This window comes from Furipterus horrens, unplaced genomic scaffold (genome assembly GCF_987537825.1).
Source record: "Furipterus horrens unplaced genomic scaffold, mFurHor1.1.pri manual_scaffold_6, whole genome shotgun sequence".
Classification (NCBI taxonomy): domain Eukaryota; kingdom Metazoa; phylum Chordata; class Mammalia; order Chiroptera; family Furipteridae; genus Furipterus; species Furipterus horrens.
Window position 1 is genome coordinate 84,607,109 of NW_028327176.1, and position 14,200 is coordinate 84,621,308.

Sequence of the window (14,200 nt, forward strand, 5' to 3'; positions counted from 1 at the left end):
CTGTGGCTAGAACTTCCAGTACTGTATTGGATAATATTGGTGAGAGTAGGCATCTTTGTCTTGTTCCTTATCTTAGAAGTTTTCAGCTTTTCACCACTGAGTATAATGTTAGCTGTGGATTTGTCATACATAGCCTTTATCAAGTTGAAGTAAGTTCCTTCTATACCCATTTTTTAAAATCATAAATGAATGGTGAATTTTGTCAAATGCTTTTCTGCTTCTAGTGAGATAATCACATTACTTTTATCCTTAATTTTGTTGATGGTATAAATCACATTGTTTTATGGATGTTAAACCACCCTTGCATCCCTGGTATAAATTCCATTTGATTATGGTGTATTATTCTTTTAATGTCTTGGTGAATTTGATTTGGTAGGATTTTGTTGGGAATTCTGGCATCTGTGTTCATCAGGGATATTGGCCTGTAGTTCTCTTTTTCTTGTAGTGTCCTTGTCTGGTTTTGGTATCAGAGTAATGTTGGCCTCATAGAATAAGTTTGGAAAGGTGCCTTTCTCCTCAAGTCTTTGGAATAGTTCAATAATAGGTAATAATTTTTTCCAATGTTTGGTAGAATACATCTGTGAAGCTTTCTGGTCAAAACTTTATATGTAAAAAAAGTTCCTCAATTCCATATATATTCTCCTCCATTTTTCTTTTGTTGCAAGCACACCCAAGCTTCTTGAAGATTATAAAATTTCCTCCTCTACCTCCACTTCCTTTGTCCATATTCCTCAACCCCCTGACAAGTAGGATTTCTGACCTCACCCGTCCAGTGGAACTGCTCCCACTGAGATCATAAAGGCTCAGTGTTGCCAAATCCAATGGACACTCTTCACTATTCATGTCATTACTTCTCAGCAGCATTCCACACTGTGCCCTTCCTTCCTTCTTCCCCTGGCTCTCATCTCACACTGTCTGCTGGCTTCTTTCCCTGCCCTCCTTTTAACGTTCTCCACTTTCTTCCTCAGCTGTCTTTTCTTCTCATGTTACACACTTCCTGTGGATGATGTTATTCTCCTCCTCCTCTATGTTAATAACACCCAAATCAGTGTCTGCAGCCACCACCTCTCCTCCCCCAAGCTCCACTTGTATAAACCCTGTCTCAGGAAACAGCCCAGCACCCACTCTGTTGCCTAGCCAGAAACATGTGGTAGACCCTTGACTTGTCCTCCCTTACCCACACAGCAAAAACAATCCCCTAGACCTGTCAAACTCTACCTGCTAAGTACCCCATAAAATTATTTCTCTTCTCTCAATCCGCTACCACCTTCATTCTGTTTTCTAGTCTTTCCCTGGGATTGCTGCAAAAGCTTCTGATCTCTCCCCTTTCCAAACAAGTCTCCACACAGCAACCAGAATAGTCTAAGGCACAAATCTCTTCTTAGGTTTGGGCTTAAGGTTCTCTAACGTTCCTCTGGGTAAAGCCTGCATCTTTAACATGGCTGAAAAAAACAGCAAGAGCTAGCCCAAGCCTACACCTCCAACTCTACCTTTCCCCATATCTCCCTTTTACCCTCTGCCCCAGCCATGCCTACTTTAGTGTGCCAAAACCGTCATGTGCTTGTTCCTGGACCTTTGCTGTCCCCTCTGGAACGCTCTTCCCCTCTCAATGCCTGGCTGACTCCAGCTCAGTCTTCAGGCCTCAGACTCCCTGGTCAAGTATCCCCATAGTGGACGTTACCAAGGCAAGAGGTGTGTGAGGACAGGGTCCTGCCTGGGTATTTCAGCATGGAGGGGAGCTAGGCCCCTGATTTCCTTTGTCCCTTTCAGTAAGTTTCGACCTGAGCCTCAGGCCCTGGTCTTGGGGTATTATTATCCTTTCTTTTCCTCCCAGACATTTGTTGCCAAGATAGTCCTTCTCCTGGTATCCCTTTCTTACAGTCAGTAAGTCATTGGCAGGAGCCAGGAATGAATCATTTAGTCTAGCCCCTTAAGGATGTTAAGAGTTCCTGCTTCCAGGTTTTCAGTATGAACATGCCCCCACCTCAACTTTCTCTCCTGCTCCATTCTCAAACCTTCATCCCCACCCCAGACACTCCCCAGGGCCCCTTTTGACTTGAGACAGCAAAATACAAAACAAGGGAAGAGAAACTCGTTTTTCTCCTTTTCCATGTTTTGAGATGACTTCCCTTAAAAGAAACTGAGCTGAGACCCCCTTTCTTCCATCAAAAGACCCATCCCTGAGACTAAAGAGCCCCAACGGAAGACAGGTTTTTCTCTCAACCTGGACTTTTTCTTTTATAGCACATTTTGGGCAGCCTTCAAGCACATTACAGAATGGGGGGGTCCGGGGGTCCCCAGAGCCTGTAGGCTGGGGAAAAGAAAGCAGCTTTAAAATGCCTTTGCATGCCTGGGGCTAGTGTCTAGTGTCTTTATTATGCAAATGGCTTTGATACTTCCAAGGCCCAAGAAGATGGAAGGGGTCTTGGACCTTGGGATGGTATGGAAAGAGCACACAGAGCCTGTGTGAGGTTCTGTGAATGGTCAGAACTGGGTACCATGCCCACTGTGTCACAGGACGCAGTCAGGGATTTAAAAATAAGCGGCAGACATTTTTAACCGGGTACACCATGCGGTTTTGAGAAGGGGACACCGTGTGGTTTTGAGAAGGGAGAACTCCATGCAGTTTACAAGGAGGCTGGGAAATCCACACGGTCCTGGATTAAAAGCTGGCGAGCACCATAACAGACAAGGCCTCCCCAATCAGAATCGAATGATTGGCAGCTACCGGTAAAGCTTAACTGTGCCTAGGAAGTAGGGAAATGGTATCTCTATAACTTTTCTAAAACTAGCCTGGTTTGGTAGGGGGAGGCAGAAATATGTTTGTGGGTGTCTTAAGGAACATAAGACTTAACGGTAGAAATCCGCAAATAATCTAAATCTATATAACTATTAAATAAACAATTCTTTTTCTTTTCACTAAACTCTGGTATTGTTATAATTCTGGCAGCAGGCAATCGGGCCCCTAACAAAAGAGCCTGTGGGTTCTGTTTCAATCGGAGAGCCCAGGGGTTCTGTTATATATCCACACATTGGTAGTATTTAAACTTGGCACTGGAGTGCAGATCCAAGGACTTATGACCTCATGGGGACCAACAAAGGGCAGGGCTTGAAGGAATGTGTGGCCCCAATACCTCAGCCTCTTTTGCTCCTGGGTTGACAGGGTCTTTGCTGGCATTCTGCCCAGAGACCTGAATGAGATGCTCCAGTGAAGAGAGGGAATCTGGTACTGCCCTTTAGCCTTACCCTTACACCTAATGGTCAGCCCATCAAACAACACTTTTTGCTACCACCCAACCCAGACAACACTATAGCAGACAATAAAGCAAACATTAAATCTTGGCATCCAGCTGCTTGCTTGACAAGGGAGACATATAGCAAAGCCTTAGGTGCCCTGACTCACAAGAGAGTTAATTGCTGCTGCAATACACACACCACCTTAATACAACTCATACCCTGCACTGAGTCACCTCGGCTGTATCCTCAAATCAGGGAAAATGGGATTCAGGAGGCTGGTTCTGTGTCCTCCCTCCTGAATCTCACACACCCTTAGTGCATATAGGCTTTTAAATAATAAAACTTAACACTGTACTTAAAAGGCTGGTCTGCTCAATCATAAATGTGCACACTATTGCCCTGGCCAGTGTGGCTCAGTGGTTAAAGCGTCATCCCATAACCAAAAGGTTGAAGGTTCGATTCCTGGTCAGGGCATGTACTTAGGTTGCAGGTTTATCCCCGGTCCAGACGCATACATTCCCCAATCCCCGTGTGGATCCTGAGTCTGGGTGCGTACAGAGGCAACTGATCAATGCTTCTCTAGCATCAATGTTTCTCTCTCTCCCTTCCTCTCTCTCTCTCTAAAAAAAAATAAAATAAAATAAAATAAAAATAAAAATATCCTCAGTGAGGTTAAAAAATTGTAAATAAAATATGCACACTATTTGTTGCCAGTAATTAAGACTAGTTGGACACATTTAATCAACATTTTCATAAGCATTTAGTCTTAACTAAATATTTTCAACAACAAGAAGTTCTAGAATTATACTGTATGAGCCCCAAGAATTTGGAGAACAGTACACGCCCTTTTTAATCCAAAACTTCGGATAACTGATAATGGGGTCTTGGTCACGGACAGGCTGCAAGTTCAAGTTAGACCCTATTTGTGCATTGTTATGTGCTCAGTGCTTAGCAAAGGCCCAAACACACAATCAATGCTAAGTAAATATTTGCTGGATTTGAATAAATCTTGTAAAAATCTCACTTGGAGATATCAGGATGTAACACCTCTTCCTGCTTCTCCCAGGAGCTTCTGGTATAACCCAGGCCTGGCAGCAGGGGCCACCCAAGGCTGCTGCTCAAAACTGAGAGGGTATGGTAGGAACTCAGATAGAGGGCTGTATGAAGACCAGGCTTCAAAAGCCTGATGTGCCCTACACTCTCCATGTTGATAATGGGATTCCTAAGGTGCACGTAGCAGAGTGGGCAGAGAAAGCAGGTCTCAGGGCCTTAGAACCACTGAATTAACTCCTAAGAGGACTTTACCTTTGCAGAAAGAATGCACAAAAAGAGAGAAGAGAAGCCTCCCACAGCTGTCAGTCTCAAAGAGCCGCTCTCACCTCAATCCATGTGGGGAAGGGGCTACAAAGCAGACAATCTTTATTCACAGTTGGGGTGGCAGAGCAGAGATACCCCCAGGTCAGTCCAAAAGCAAAGACATTGGATGGGAAAGACAGCACAGGACATGGCCTCAGCATTCATCCTCGCCCAGCAGGGCGTAAGGGTTTTTCGAGGCCAGGCTGGACCCTGGAGCTGAGGTTGGGGTGTCCTCATCCCCTTCCCCCTCCTCATCCGCATCCCGGTCCTCCTCTCCTTCCTCCTCACAGGAGCTGCTCAGCTCTTCTTCCTCCTCCTCTTCCTCCTTGTCACCTGCTGGCCCCACCCTGCCCTGCAAAACCACCAGCTCCATGGTCTCCGGATGGGATTCCCAGGTGCCTAGGGAACCAAAAACAAGAAAAGAACAGAAAAAAGTTTTGAACCAAGAATTAAAGCCAGAAGAATATGGCGAAGAGGCAAAGACTAAAAATAACAGTAATTTTTGTAACTGCTGGCATGCATTCCTTCATTCATTCATTCAACCTCCCACGTGCTGGGCATTGAAGAGCTCTACACACATTAACTCTAATTTTTGTCACCACCTTGCCAGGGGGCAACTAGCAACCTGATTTTGTAGATCAGGAAATGACCTCAGAGACACTTGAAACACAGCACTGGCTGACAAGTGCAAAATCCAGGCCTACCCCAGCTCTGTGTAGCCACAAGTCCACGCTCTCTTGCCTACATATAGCAGGGCTAGGAGGCACACTGGCAGGCTGACCTTTCTGCTCACTATAGCCTGGGGGATGAAAGCACAGGCTGAGGCGGCCATCCAGCGCCAGCCGCAGGAGGCTATTGGCCGCTCTGTACACATCGTTCCGCGCTGCCTTGGCTGTCTTGTAACCACGTTTCTCTGCCCAGGCTGGAGAGAGAAAAGCATAATGGGGAGGGAAGCCCATTAACCCCACTTCCCTAACACAGTCCTTCCAGTTTCCAGAATATTCCAGGTCAGAGATCTTGCTGCCCCATGAGAGAAATCTAGAGGTGGCCAGCTATTGGGTCAATGGCAGAACCTCTCAGGAGAGGAGAGGGGACAGGATAGAGTAAAGGGCAAGGAGAGGAGCCAGGCACATGGAACTCACCTTCACAGATGTCCCAAGCACACCAGGGGTGTTCTGCCGAGGGGTCCTCAGCCTCTGGATGGCGCAGGTGGAGCAGGACATGCACAGGGATTCGGGAGGCCAGGTAGCCCACAGCAGTGTAGGGCTCCTGGATCTGAGCGATAGGGAAGATCCCTGCCAAAACCTAAGGGGAAACAAGAACCCTCAACTCCTTCATTGATCTCCTGCCTTCCCCCTCCCTCCTCACTCTGCCCTCATACCTGCAACTGCTTAGGCAGAAGGGAGGGAAATATGAGGCCCGGGCAATCACAGAGCTTCACAGAGGGTGTCAGAAAGTAGGTCTGAAAGTATCGAGTGTGACCCGGGGTTCTGGAGACACTCACGACCTTCCTCCCTACCAGCCCATTGATCAGAGAGGATTTTCCCACATTGGGGAAACCTGAGGAAAGCAAGGAAAGTTAACACTTGACAGGTCTTCACTCTGTTACAGGGAGGATATGGTGCTGTACCTATAGATGAAAGGGGAACTAAGGCTCAGAAATTAATGAAGTGGTTTAACATTGCAAGTTACAAATCAAGCTCTATACTTCCAGGGTTGAATCCTGGCCTCTCCACTTATCAGCTTTGTGACCTCAAGGCAATTGACTTAACTTTCTGAGCCCCTGTTTCCTCATTTTACAGTGCAGATGCCTCCAATCTCAGACCAGTCAAGATTAAATGAGAAACAAATACAACTACATAGGTCAGTGCCTACAGTGGACTAAGCCCCCAATTCCAGTGAGACCCGCATCTCATGATTATCCTAAGTTTTCCAAGGAGAAGCCTGGAGCCCTTGGGCTCACTGCCACTCTTGTTATGACCACCACCTTCATTCTGGCCAACTTCAGTATCTGCACAGATCTCCTGTTCAGCACTCTGGCCTCTCAGTGCCAGGATGTCCCTCCAAAGGTTGTTTCCTCCACCCCACCTCAGCATGACCTGGAGCTTCACACCTTCAAAATCTCAACTACAAGCATCCTCCTCTCTGACTTGACATCCCAACTTTCCAGATCACTTATCCTGATTCCTCCATTTTAATCGAACTTTGACAATGACTCTAGCATGGGAATACAATTCAACACCCAAATCCCTCACTTCCCTCTTTCCCAACTTCTATTTCATGATCCCACTCTACAGCCAATCCCTGTCATAGACCTTGAACTCTCTGGTCCTACCTCTCCCCTCAACCTTACCTGGCAAAACCCAGCCCTATAAAATACAACTTTCTGTTCAGCATCTGCTCCTGTCAGCTGGCTGTGGCTGGGGAAAGGTGCTGCCTGCGCTCTACTTATGACCCCAAAGTATCTCCTTTCCAGAGGAAGGAGAGAGGGAGAAACAACCCTCCTCTGACGACACCCACCAGCCCCATTTCTCCTTCCCTTTTATAGTGAAACTCCTACAAATACTTGTCTTTTTTTGGTCACCACTTATTCACACCCTGTTCTTTATGACTATAAACTATTTAACATACAAATCTCCTCCTTCTTTGTCTCTCAAGGTACATTTCTCTCTCTCCCCCTAAGCTCCAACAAGACTTCTTTTGCTGTAACTTGTTTCCTGAGCCCATTTATTCTATGGCCCACTTCTACCTCTGTGACCTTCTAAATAAGTTTTCTCTTATAGCTTGAAAAAAAAAACCTGTAACATACACAAAAATGCATAAAATATAAAAGTGCCAGATGAACCCCTTATCACTCACTCCTGGGCCCAGATTGTGATGTGCGTCCTCAGAGGCCCCATTGGTTCCTTCTTGATCATAACCCTCTCCCTCTGTTAGCCTTACCCTGAGTTGTAAGGGATTCTGTTGTTTACATTTTATTTTCGATTTATGATCTGTGTATCCCTGAATGATGCAGTTCAATTTTGCAGCTTTTAAACTTTACACAAATGGACTTATGTACTATGGAGCCTGTTGTGTCTTGCTCCTGTCTCACACAATGTTACACAAAGCTCTGCCATATTGTTCTCCATTCTCTCATGGGCCTACCCCAATCTAGCTTTCTCTCCTCCACTCCACTGAAACCATTCATGTTCACATTGCCAAGTCCGCTGAGCAAGTCTCTGCTCTCATCTCAGCTTGTCAGCAACATTTGATACAGCTGAGCCCTCTTTTCCCCTCCAAAAACTTTTCACATTTGACATCTAGGGATCCCTGTTCCCTCTTTCTTTGCCCATCCTCTAAATACCAGTTTGGCCTCCACTTTCCACCTACCTCCTCTCCCATGTCTCATCCAGTCCATGGCTCTAAGTACCATTTATACCAGCAGTCCCCAACCTTTTTGGTACCAGGGATGGGTTTCATAGAAGACAATTTTTCCACGGAGCAGGCTGGGGGGGACGATTTTGGGATAATTCAAGTGCATTACATTCAAGCTCACCTCCTGCTGTGCAGCCTAGTTCCTAACAGGCCCGGACTGGTACAAGTCCGTGGCCCAGAGGTTGGGGACCCTTGATTTATACTCACCATTGGTTCCCCAATTTTAAATCTGTCCCAAATTCAAATCTCCAATCCTCTTCCCTAAGCTCCAGGCTGGTATACCCACTACCTATTCAATATCTCCACTAGGGATATATTTTTTTAATCTAAAATTTTAATGTCTGAATCCCCTTCTCTTCCCAACCCCTCCAACCTGCTCCTCTCCCAATCTTCCTGTCTCAGTGTTCCCAGTTGCTCAGGACAAAAGCCTGGAAGTCCATTGCAATAGCCTCTAATGCACACTCTCTGCTTCCTTCCTTGCCTGCCCCCATTTATCATACATTCTCTTGCTCAAAGTCCACCCCTGGTTTTTTATCAGACTTGGAATAAATCCTAAACTCCTCTTAGCCACGGCACCTTACATGATGTGGTGCCTGGCAGCCTTTCTGACCTCATCCCCATTTCTCTTTTCTGGCTCCAATACTCTAATCCCCCTGGCTGGTCCCACGCTCAACAAGCTTATTCCCAACTCCAGACCCTTTCCCCACATCTCCACAGCCACTTCTCTTCATCATTCCAGGCTTTTCTCAGTAGTCTTTCCCGAAGGACCCCTCCTCTTTAAGTCACTCTCTATCCCCCTTTCATTGTCCCCTAAATAATGATTTCAAATAATGACTCAATTCAGTCACAAGAAAAGAGCTCCATAAAGGCAGGGGCCTTTCTGCCATTTTCATGGCAGTATCTCCTCCCCCTGCACAAGCACCTACTCCTGGTGCTCAGGAGTGGATGAGTGAGAGCAGCATGGCAAACCCAAACCCCAGTGGCCTTTGCCACACCACCCTGAACACAGGCTGCCAAGAGAGGGCAGGGGGCCTCCAAGGTGGAGAGCTGGACTCAGAGTCAAGGGAGCGGAAGTCAAAGGGAAATGATTGGAATGGGGAACAATCTGTCAGCAGTCAGGCAGATTTTCTCCAACACAAAAAGGAGACTGAAAGCTAAGTCAGGAGCATTTCCACGAAGCCAACTATTCTACTGTCCCTAATTTCTTCTAGGCTGGGCCTTTTTTGGTTTCAATAACACCTTAGTACCACATCTTTGCTAAAGTCACTTCTCACCTCTCCCTCCCAAAATGAATAGGGACCCTGGGCCCCTTTCTCCCCAACCAAGACCAGAGACAAATCTCTGGATTAAGGGAAGATTCTCCTTGGCAACAGACTTAAAGGGTTAAGATTCAGAAAGAAACTAACAGTTACTAAGCTCCTACTATGATTTAAAGACCACTCTACTATGGACTAATTTCTACAACTGAAAGAGTTAATACATGTAAGTCACTTAGAACAGTGCCTGGCACATAGTAAGACCATATAAATTTTAAATTTTAACAATTATCATTCTTATTGTCACTATTTGTCAGGCTTTGTTAAGAGTCTCTATATACTCTCCCTTCATTCCTTACATCTGTTCTTTTACTTGGGTATCACTGTCCTCATTTTTAAAATAAAAGTACCTAAGACTCAGAGTGAGTAAATACTTGCTCAAGATCAGTAACTACTTAGAAGAGGTGGAATTTAACTCAGGCATGCCATGATCCTTCCACTACAGCAGAGGGCCTCCAGAGACACTGGAGCCTAATGAGACCTGATTGGCTTCCCTCTTCCAAATATTGACACTGCCCTGTATGGGCCACCACTTCCTTACCCACACAGCCGATGGTCACCACCCCGTCCTTGTAGCGCTCTCGGGTTGGGCCGGCTGGCTCCATTGCTGAGTCTGACTGCTGCTCTACCAGGACTGCTGGCCCATCATCCTCTTCCTCCTCCTCACCAGAGCCATTGCCCCAGGTGGCCCCAGCCACATCCCGGGCAATCTTCTCGCGCCAGCTGCTCAGATCCACTGCTCAGGGAAGGAAAAGACGAAGAAGGTTCCAGGGCCACCTTATATCATGGCACAGACTATAATGACACAGCTGGTATAACCAATGCCCTCTGGAGTTGGATAGTGCGAACCTGCACCACAGACAAGTTTCCCCAGTCTTCACTGGACCCCACCCTGGAATCACATGCATTTCTCGGTCCAAGTTTCCTGAAAAGTTCTGGGAAGCCTGAAGGCAGCTACACTAGGGCTCCTGCCCTCTCTGGTCCCACCAAGTCAGTCTTCCATCCTTCCCCCGGCCTCTCGCCTGTGTCCATAATAGGGGAGTTGATTTCGACAAAAATGAGCAAAATAACTCTGGGCCTTGACACACCCATGGCCTGACACACCTCCCTCTAAGGGGCACAAACCTTTCCCTGCAGTGATGGCTTCACAGGCTCTCAGCAACTGCTCTGGCCCCAGGGCCCGAGTCCATCCTCTCCCCCGCCTCCGACGCTTCTTCAAGACTGAGATCCAAGGGTACAGAAGGGTTAGCACACCCTATCTCTGCCACCATCCTCAGGTCCAAAATCAGGTACTTCTTTGTCAACAGGCCTCTCTCTTCTCCCCTTTGTCCCCTGCCATGCCACCTCTCCCATCCTGCCCTCCTCATTGCCCACTCACCACTACTAGGGTCCTGTGGGATGCGGGGGTCCCGAGGGAAAGAGGTGAAAAGGACGACATGGAGCTGGGGAAAGTGCTGGTGGAAATAATGCTTCCAGGCAACCACGAGAGCCGGTGGGGCCAGATCCACCTTGTTCAGGACCAGCACCAGGGCCAGCCCAAGTTCTCCAGTCACATACTCGTAAAGTGCTGGTGGGAAATTCACAACCTGGGATAGGGTTGGTAAGGGGATGAGCAATGAGAGGTCAACCCAGAGTTCTCTGCCTCTAGCTCCCCACTCAGCAGGCACAGCTTGGAGACAAGACCCTGGTGGTAGCAGATTCTGGGACAAAAAGGGTAAATCAGCCAAACTGAACTACAAAGACAAAACAGGAGTAAGTTATACCTATGGACTTGTGTAGAAGTGTGTATACAACTCATTAAGGACCGCAAACCTAAACGTCTTTCATAGACCTCCCTTTCTCCCACTGGAAGACAGTAGTGATGTGGCAAAATAGGTACACACAAGGGCCATCCAGCAACAGAGTCTACAGCCTTAACCACCACACCACATTCCTGGTGAGTCCTCTGCTCACTGATGTGGTAGGGCAATGGGAAGCTCCCAGCTGCCTTCATGACATCCCCAAGAGCTCCACTCTGGGACTTTCTATTGGTTTAGCTCAGCTGGGCTGGGACACAGGATATGGAGTTTTCCTTTTCTTTTTTTCTTTCTTTCAATTTTTATCCTCACCTGAGGACATGCTTATCGATTTTAGAGAGAAGAGAAGGGAGAGAGGAAGAGAAACATCTATGGGGGACCAAACCTGCAACCTAGACATATGCCCTGACCAAGAATCGGACCTGCCATCTTTTTTTGGTTGACAGGATAACCAACCGAGCCATACTGGTCAGGGCAAGCTATGCAGTTTTTCATCAAAGGAATAACAGAAAGGAGAGTCAGTTGGCCAGGGAAGGAGTGACAAGCTATGACCCTGATGAATAAAAGGACTGAGCCCCTGACTGCAGACAACAGCACAGGATAGAGGAGACTAGAAAGGAAGGTGGATACCTCTCTGTGCCCCAGCTCCTGCCTCTGCCCTTTATCCCACAAGAATCTTTCTCCCTCTTCCTGCTTGCCCAGCCTCATCCCAATACTCACTGGATGTCGGACATCAGTGATAAGCAGGACAATGTCAGACATCTCTAACACTCGCCACAGTTGCCTCCACGTCTGAAAAGACAAAGTCGGTGGCAGAGAACCTGAGCCTAGAGTCCCTTTCCTGCCTTATCCCAGACCAATTTGACCCTGGGTCACTATGCTCCACTCCTGTCCCCTTTCCATTCTCACCTCCAGATTGTGCTCAAAGTAGCTGAGTTTCTCTGAGGAGTAAGCCCCATGAATCTTCCCAAGATACTCCTGGAAACTCCGTTCCTCCTGGCTCATTAGTTGCTCCTTAGACATCTCATAGCTCCAAGGGGGACGTCGGGGAAAGTCCAATACTGCGAAATCAAGAAAAATCCAAGTAAGTTTGAGAATAGTTTCAGGACTCCAGGATGCATCCCAGACCCCTCCTTCCTCACAGTTTTTACTCTTCCACATTCCTTCCCCAAGTCCTGTGCCTGTCCCAAACATCCAGGTGTTGAGTTCTCACTCACCTGAACCAAGTTGGTAGACCTCCTGGATGTCCAGCTCCAGCACCTCAGCACTGACCGGCTGTAGCACTTGCTCCCGGGCTGCTCTCTTTCTCTTCTCCACCTCCTCCCGGCTGTCCCGTTCAAAATGCAGTCGGTATCTATGGGGACAGGGACAAGGCATCCATCTCAATCCTGTGGCCACAAACTCCCCTCTTGTACAGACAACTTCCCTAAGATTTCTCTCCAAGGTTATTTGCGTCCTCTCTGAAACAGCCCTCCCCCAAGTCCCTCTTTCATGTAGTATTCTCACCCTTCTACAGGCCAAACTCTCTCCACCCCTGCCCCCCGCCAAGGGAAGATTGTGGCCCGCTCCCGTGAGCCCAGCGGCCTGCGGAGAACCATGGCATCCCAGTCCCACCACCTCCAGTTTCAAGCCTTCACCAGCCGCAGCCAGCTTTCCCCCCACGCTCTGACTTCCTGGTAAGCGGGGAAGGCCCACTCTCACCGATTTGGGTCATAGCTTCGCGGGCCCAGACCCTGGGAAGGCTGCTGGTTGAGCCTACGGATGTGATGGGTCACAGACTCCCCGTCCGAGGTGTCGGTCTGCTCCTCCCGCCGCTCCCGGCTCCCGCTGCGGCTGTTAGAACTGGATCGCAGCCCATCTTGAAGTCCTGCGGGGAGGAGCCGGTGACGCCAGCGCTGGTCGGCTCTCAGGAGCCAAAAGAACCCCTCCCCCTCACCCCACACCCACTTCTTTTGAGGCCCGATCTCTCAGACAACCTGCTCAGGACCCTCCCGGCAGTGCATGGGGGTACTCACTCCTCCTCCAAGGATCTCGGGGGATGGAGCCCGTTGGAGCAGGAAAAATCCCCTTCCCCCAACTCTCCATCCTTCCCCACCCCTTTCATATAGAGGTGTTGGGGTGAGAGAATCCCCTCCGCAGTCGCCCGCCAGCGTGGGCGCGCTGCCACCGCATCCTCCCACGCCCCCCAGAGGTGCAGTGAACACACCCCTCCTTCCAGCTGTGCCGGAGCCCGAGCCCCGCCCCCTCCTATTACCCCACTGACCTCGCTTCCGCTCCCGCTTGTCCTGCAACTGCTTCTTCTTCTGCTTCACGCTGAAGGGCTTCTTCCTCGGCATGGCCCGGACCAGTCACCTGGCCCGCCCTCCTCCGAGCTCCCGCCGCCTCAACTGATTCCCCCTCCGGGGGCAGCCCGGCCGCCGAGGCCCGGGACCCTCCAAGGGGCGGGGCTATGCGGTGACGTCAGCGGGCGGTCCCGGCCGATTAGCCCCAGTAGCCAGGCTGGAAGGCTAGCGGATGGAGGGGAAATTCAGTCACTTCCCTCCGGGAGCGAGGCAAGAAGATGTGGGGCGGGCTCCCCAAACGTGAGAGTCAGTGGCACTGAGAGGACGCAGCGGCGGCGAGGAAGGAGGCGCGCGTGGGAGGATTGTGCTCACTTCGTCACGGACGCTACCACCTCGCGATCGGAAGAGGGGCGACGCGTCTCAGAAGTACCTTGCGCGCCTTGGAGAAGCTACCACTCACCTGGAGGGGCGGCGAAGCGGCAGGCGGGTCTTACCACCTGGGGAGAGGGGGCGTGGACAAGCCAAAGCTGCCTTCTCAGCCGCTGGGCTTGACATAAAAGGGCTGAGACTGCGCGTCCGGGGATTGGAGCCCAGTTCTGCCTTACACTGTGGGTAGGGTCAGAGGTCTGAAACGGTGGTAGCGGTCTGAATCATCCTGGGAGCTGCCCTGCCGGGACCCAAATTCCTGGTGGGAAGAATGAGAAGGAGCAGATTTACAGATCATAAGGGCAAGCGCGGGCGAGGAGGGAAACCCAGGTGTGACTAGGTCTTTGGGAGGGAGGTCAGAGATCACGAA

At 49.2% G+C, this 14,200-nt stretch overlaps 1 protein-coding gene across 2 annotated transcripts; it reads right to left on the reverse strand.

The window, feature by feature from the left end:
- Positions 1 to 4,590: 4,590 nt before the first annotated feature.
- Positions 4,591 to 13,874, reverse strand: GNL1 (G protein nucleolar 1). Of its 2 annotated transcripts, XM_090282000.1 has the most exons (12): positions 13,386 to 13,873; positions 12,824 to 12,989; positions 12,340 to 12,476; positions 12,032 to 12,183; positions 11,843 to 11,914; positions 10,705 to 10,912; positions 10,452 to 10,547; positions 9,868 to 10,062; positions 5,975 to 6,153; positions 5,736 to 5,898; positions 5,375 to 5,515; positions 4,591 to 4,992 (listed from the first exon to the last, which is right to left on the reverse strand). In XM_090282000.1, exons 1-12 carry the CDS (start codon positions 13,456 to 13,458, stop codon positions 4,748 to 4,750), a joined length of 1,827 nt encoding a protein of 608 aa, XP_090138126.1. In that variant the 5' UTR covers positions 13,459 to 13,873; the 3' UTR covers positions 4,591 to 4,747. The 2 variants fall into 2 exon arrangements, with proteins under 2 accessions (XP_090138126.1, XP_090138127.1); XM_090282001.1 differs by lacking the exon at positions 11,843 to 11,914 and having other exon boundaries at positions 13,386 to 13,874.
- Between the last annotated feature and the right edge of the window lie 326 nt (positions 13,875 to 14,200).

What these genes read in the sequence shown, in the direction of transcription:
- GNL1 (XM_090282000.1), bottom strand. Translation starts at nt 13,458, where the DNA reads ATGCCGAGGAAGAAGCCCTTCAGCGTGAAGCAGAAGAAGAAGCAGTTG. An exon ending in CCCACAGGACCCTAGTAGTG is followed by an intron (nt 10,548 to 10,704) that starts GTGAGTGGGCAA and finishes CTTGGATCTCAG; the next exon opens with TCTTGAAGAAGCGTCGGAGG. An exon ending in GGTGACCATCGGCTGTGTGG is followed by an intron (nt 6,154 to 9,867) that starts GTAAGGAAGTGG and finishes TGCTTTCCTCAG; the next exon opens with GTTTCCCCAATGTGGGAAAA.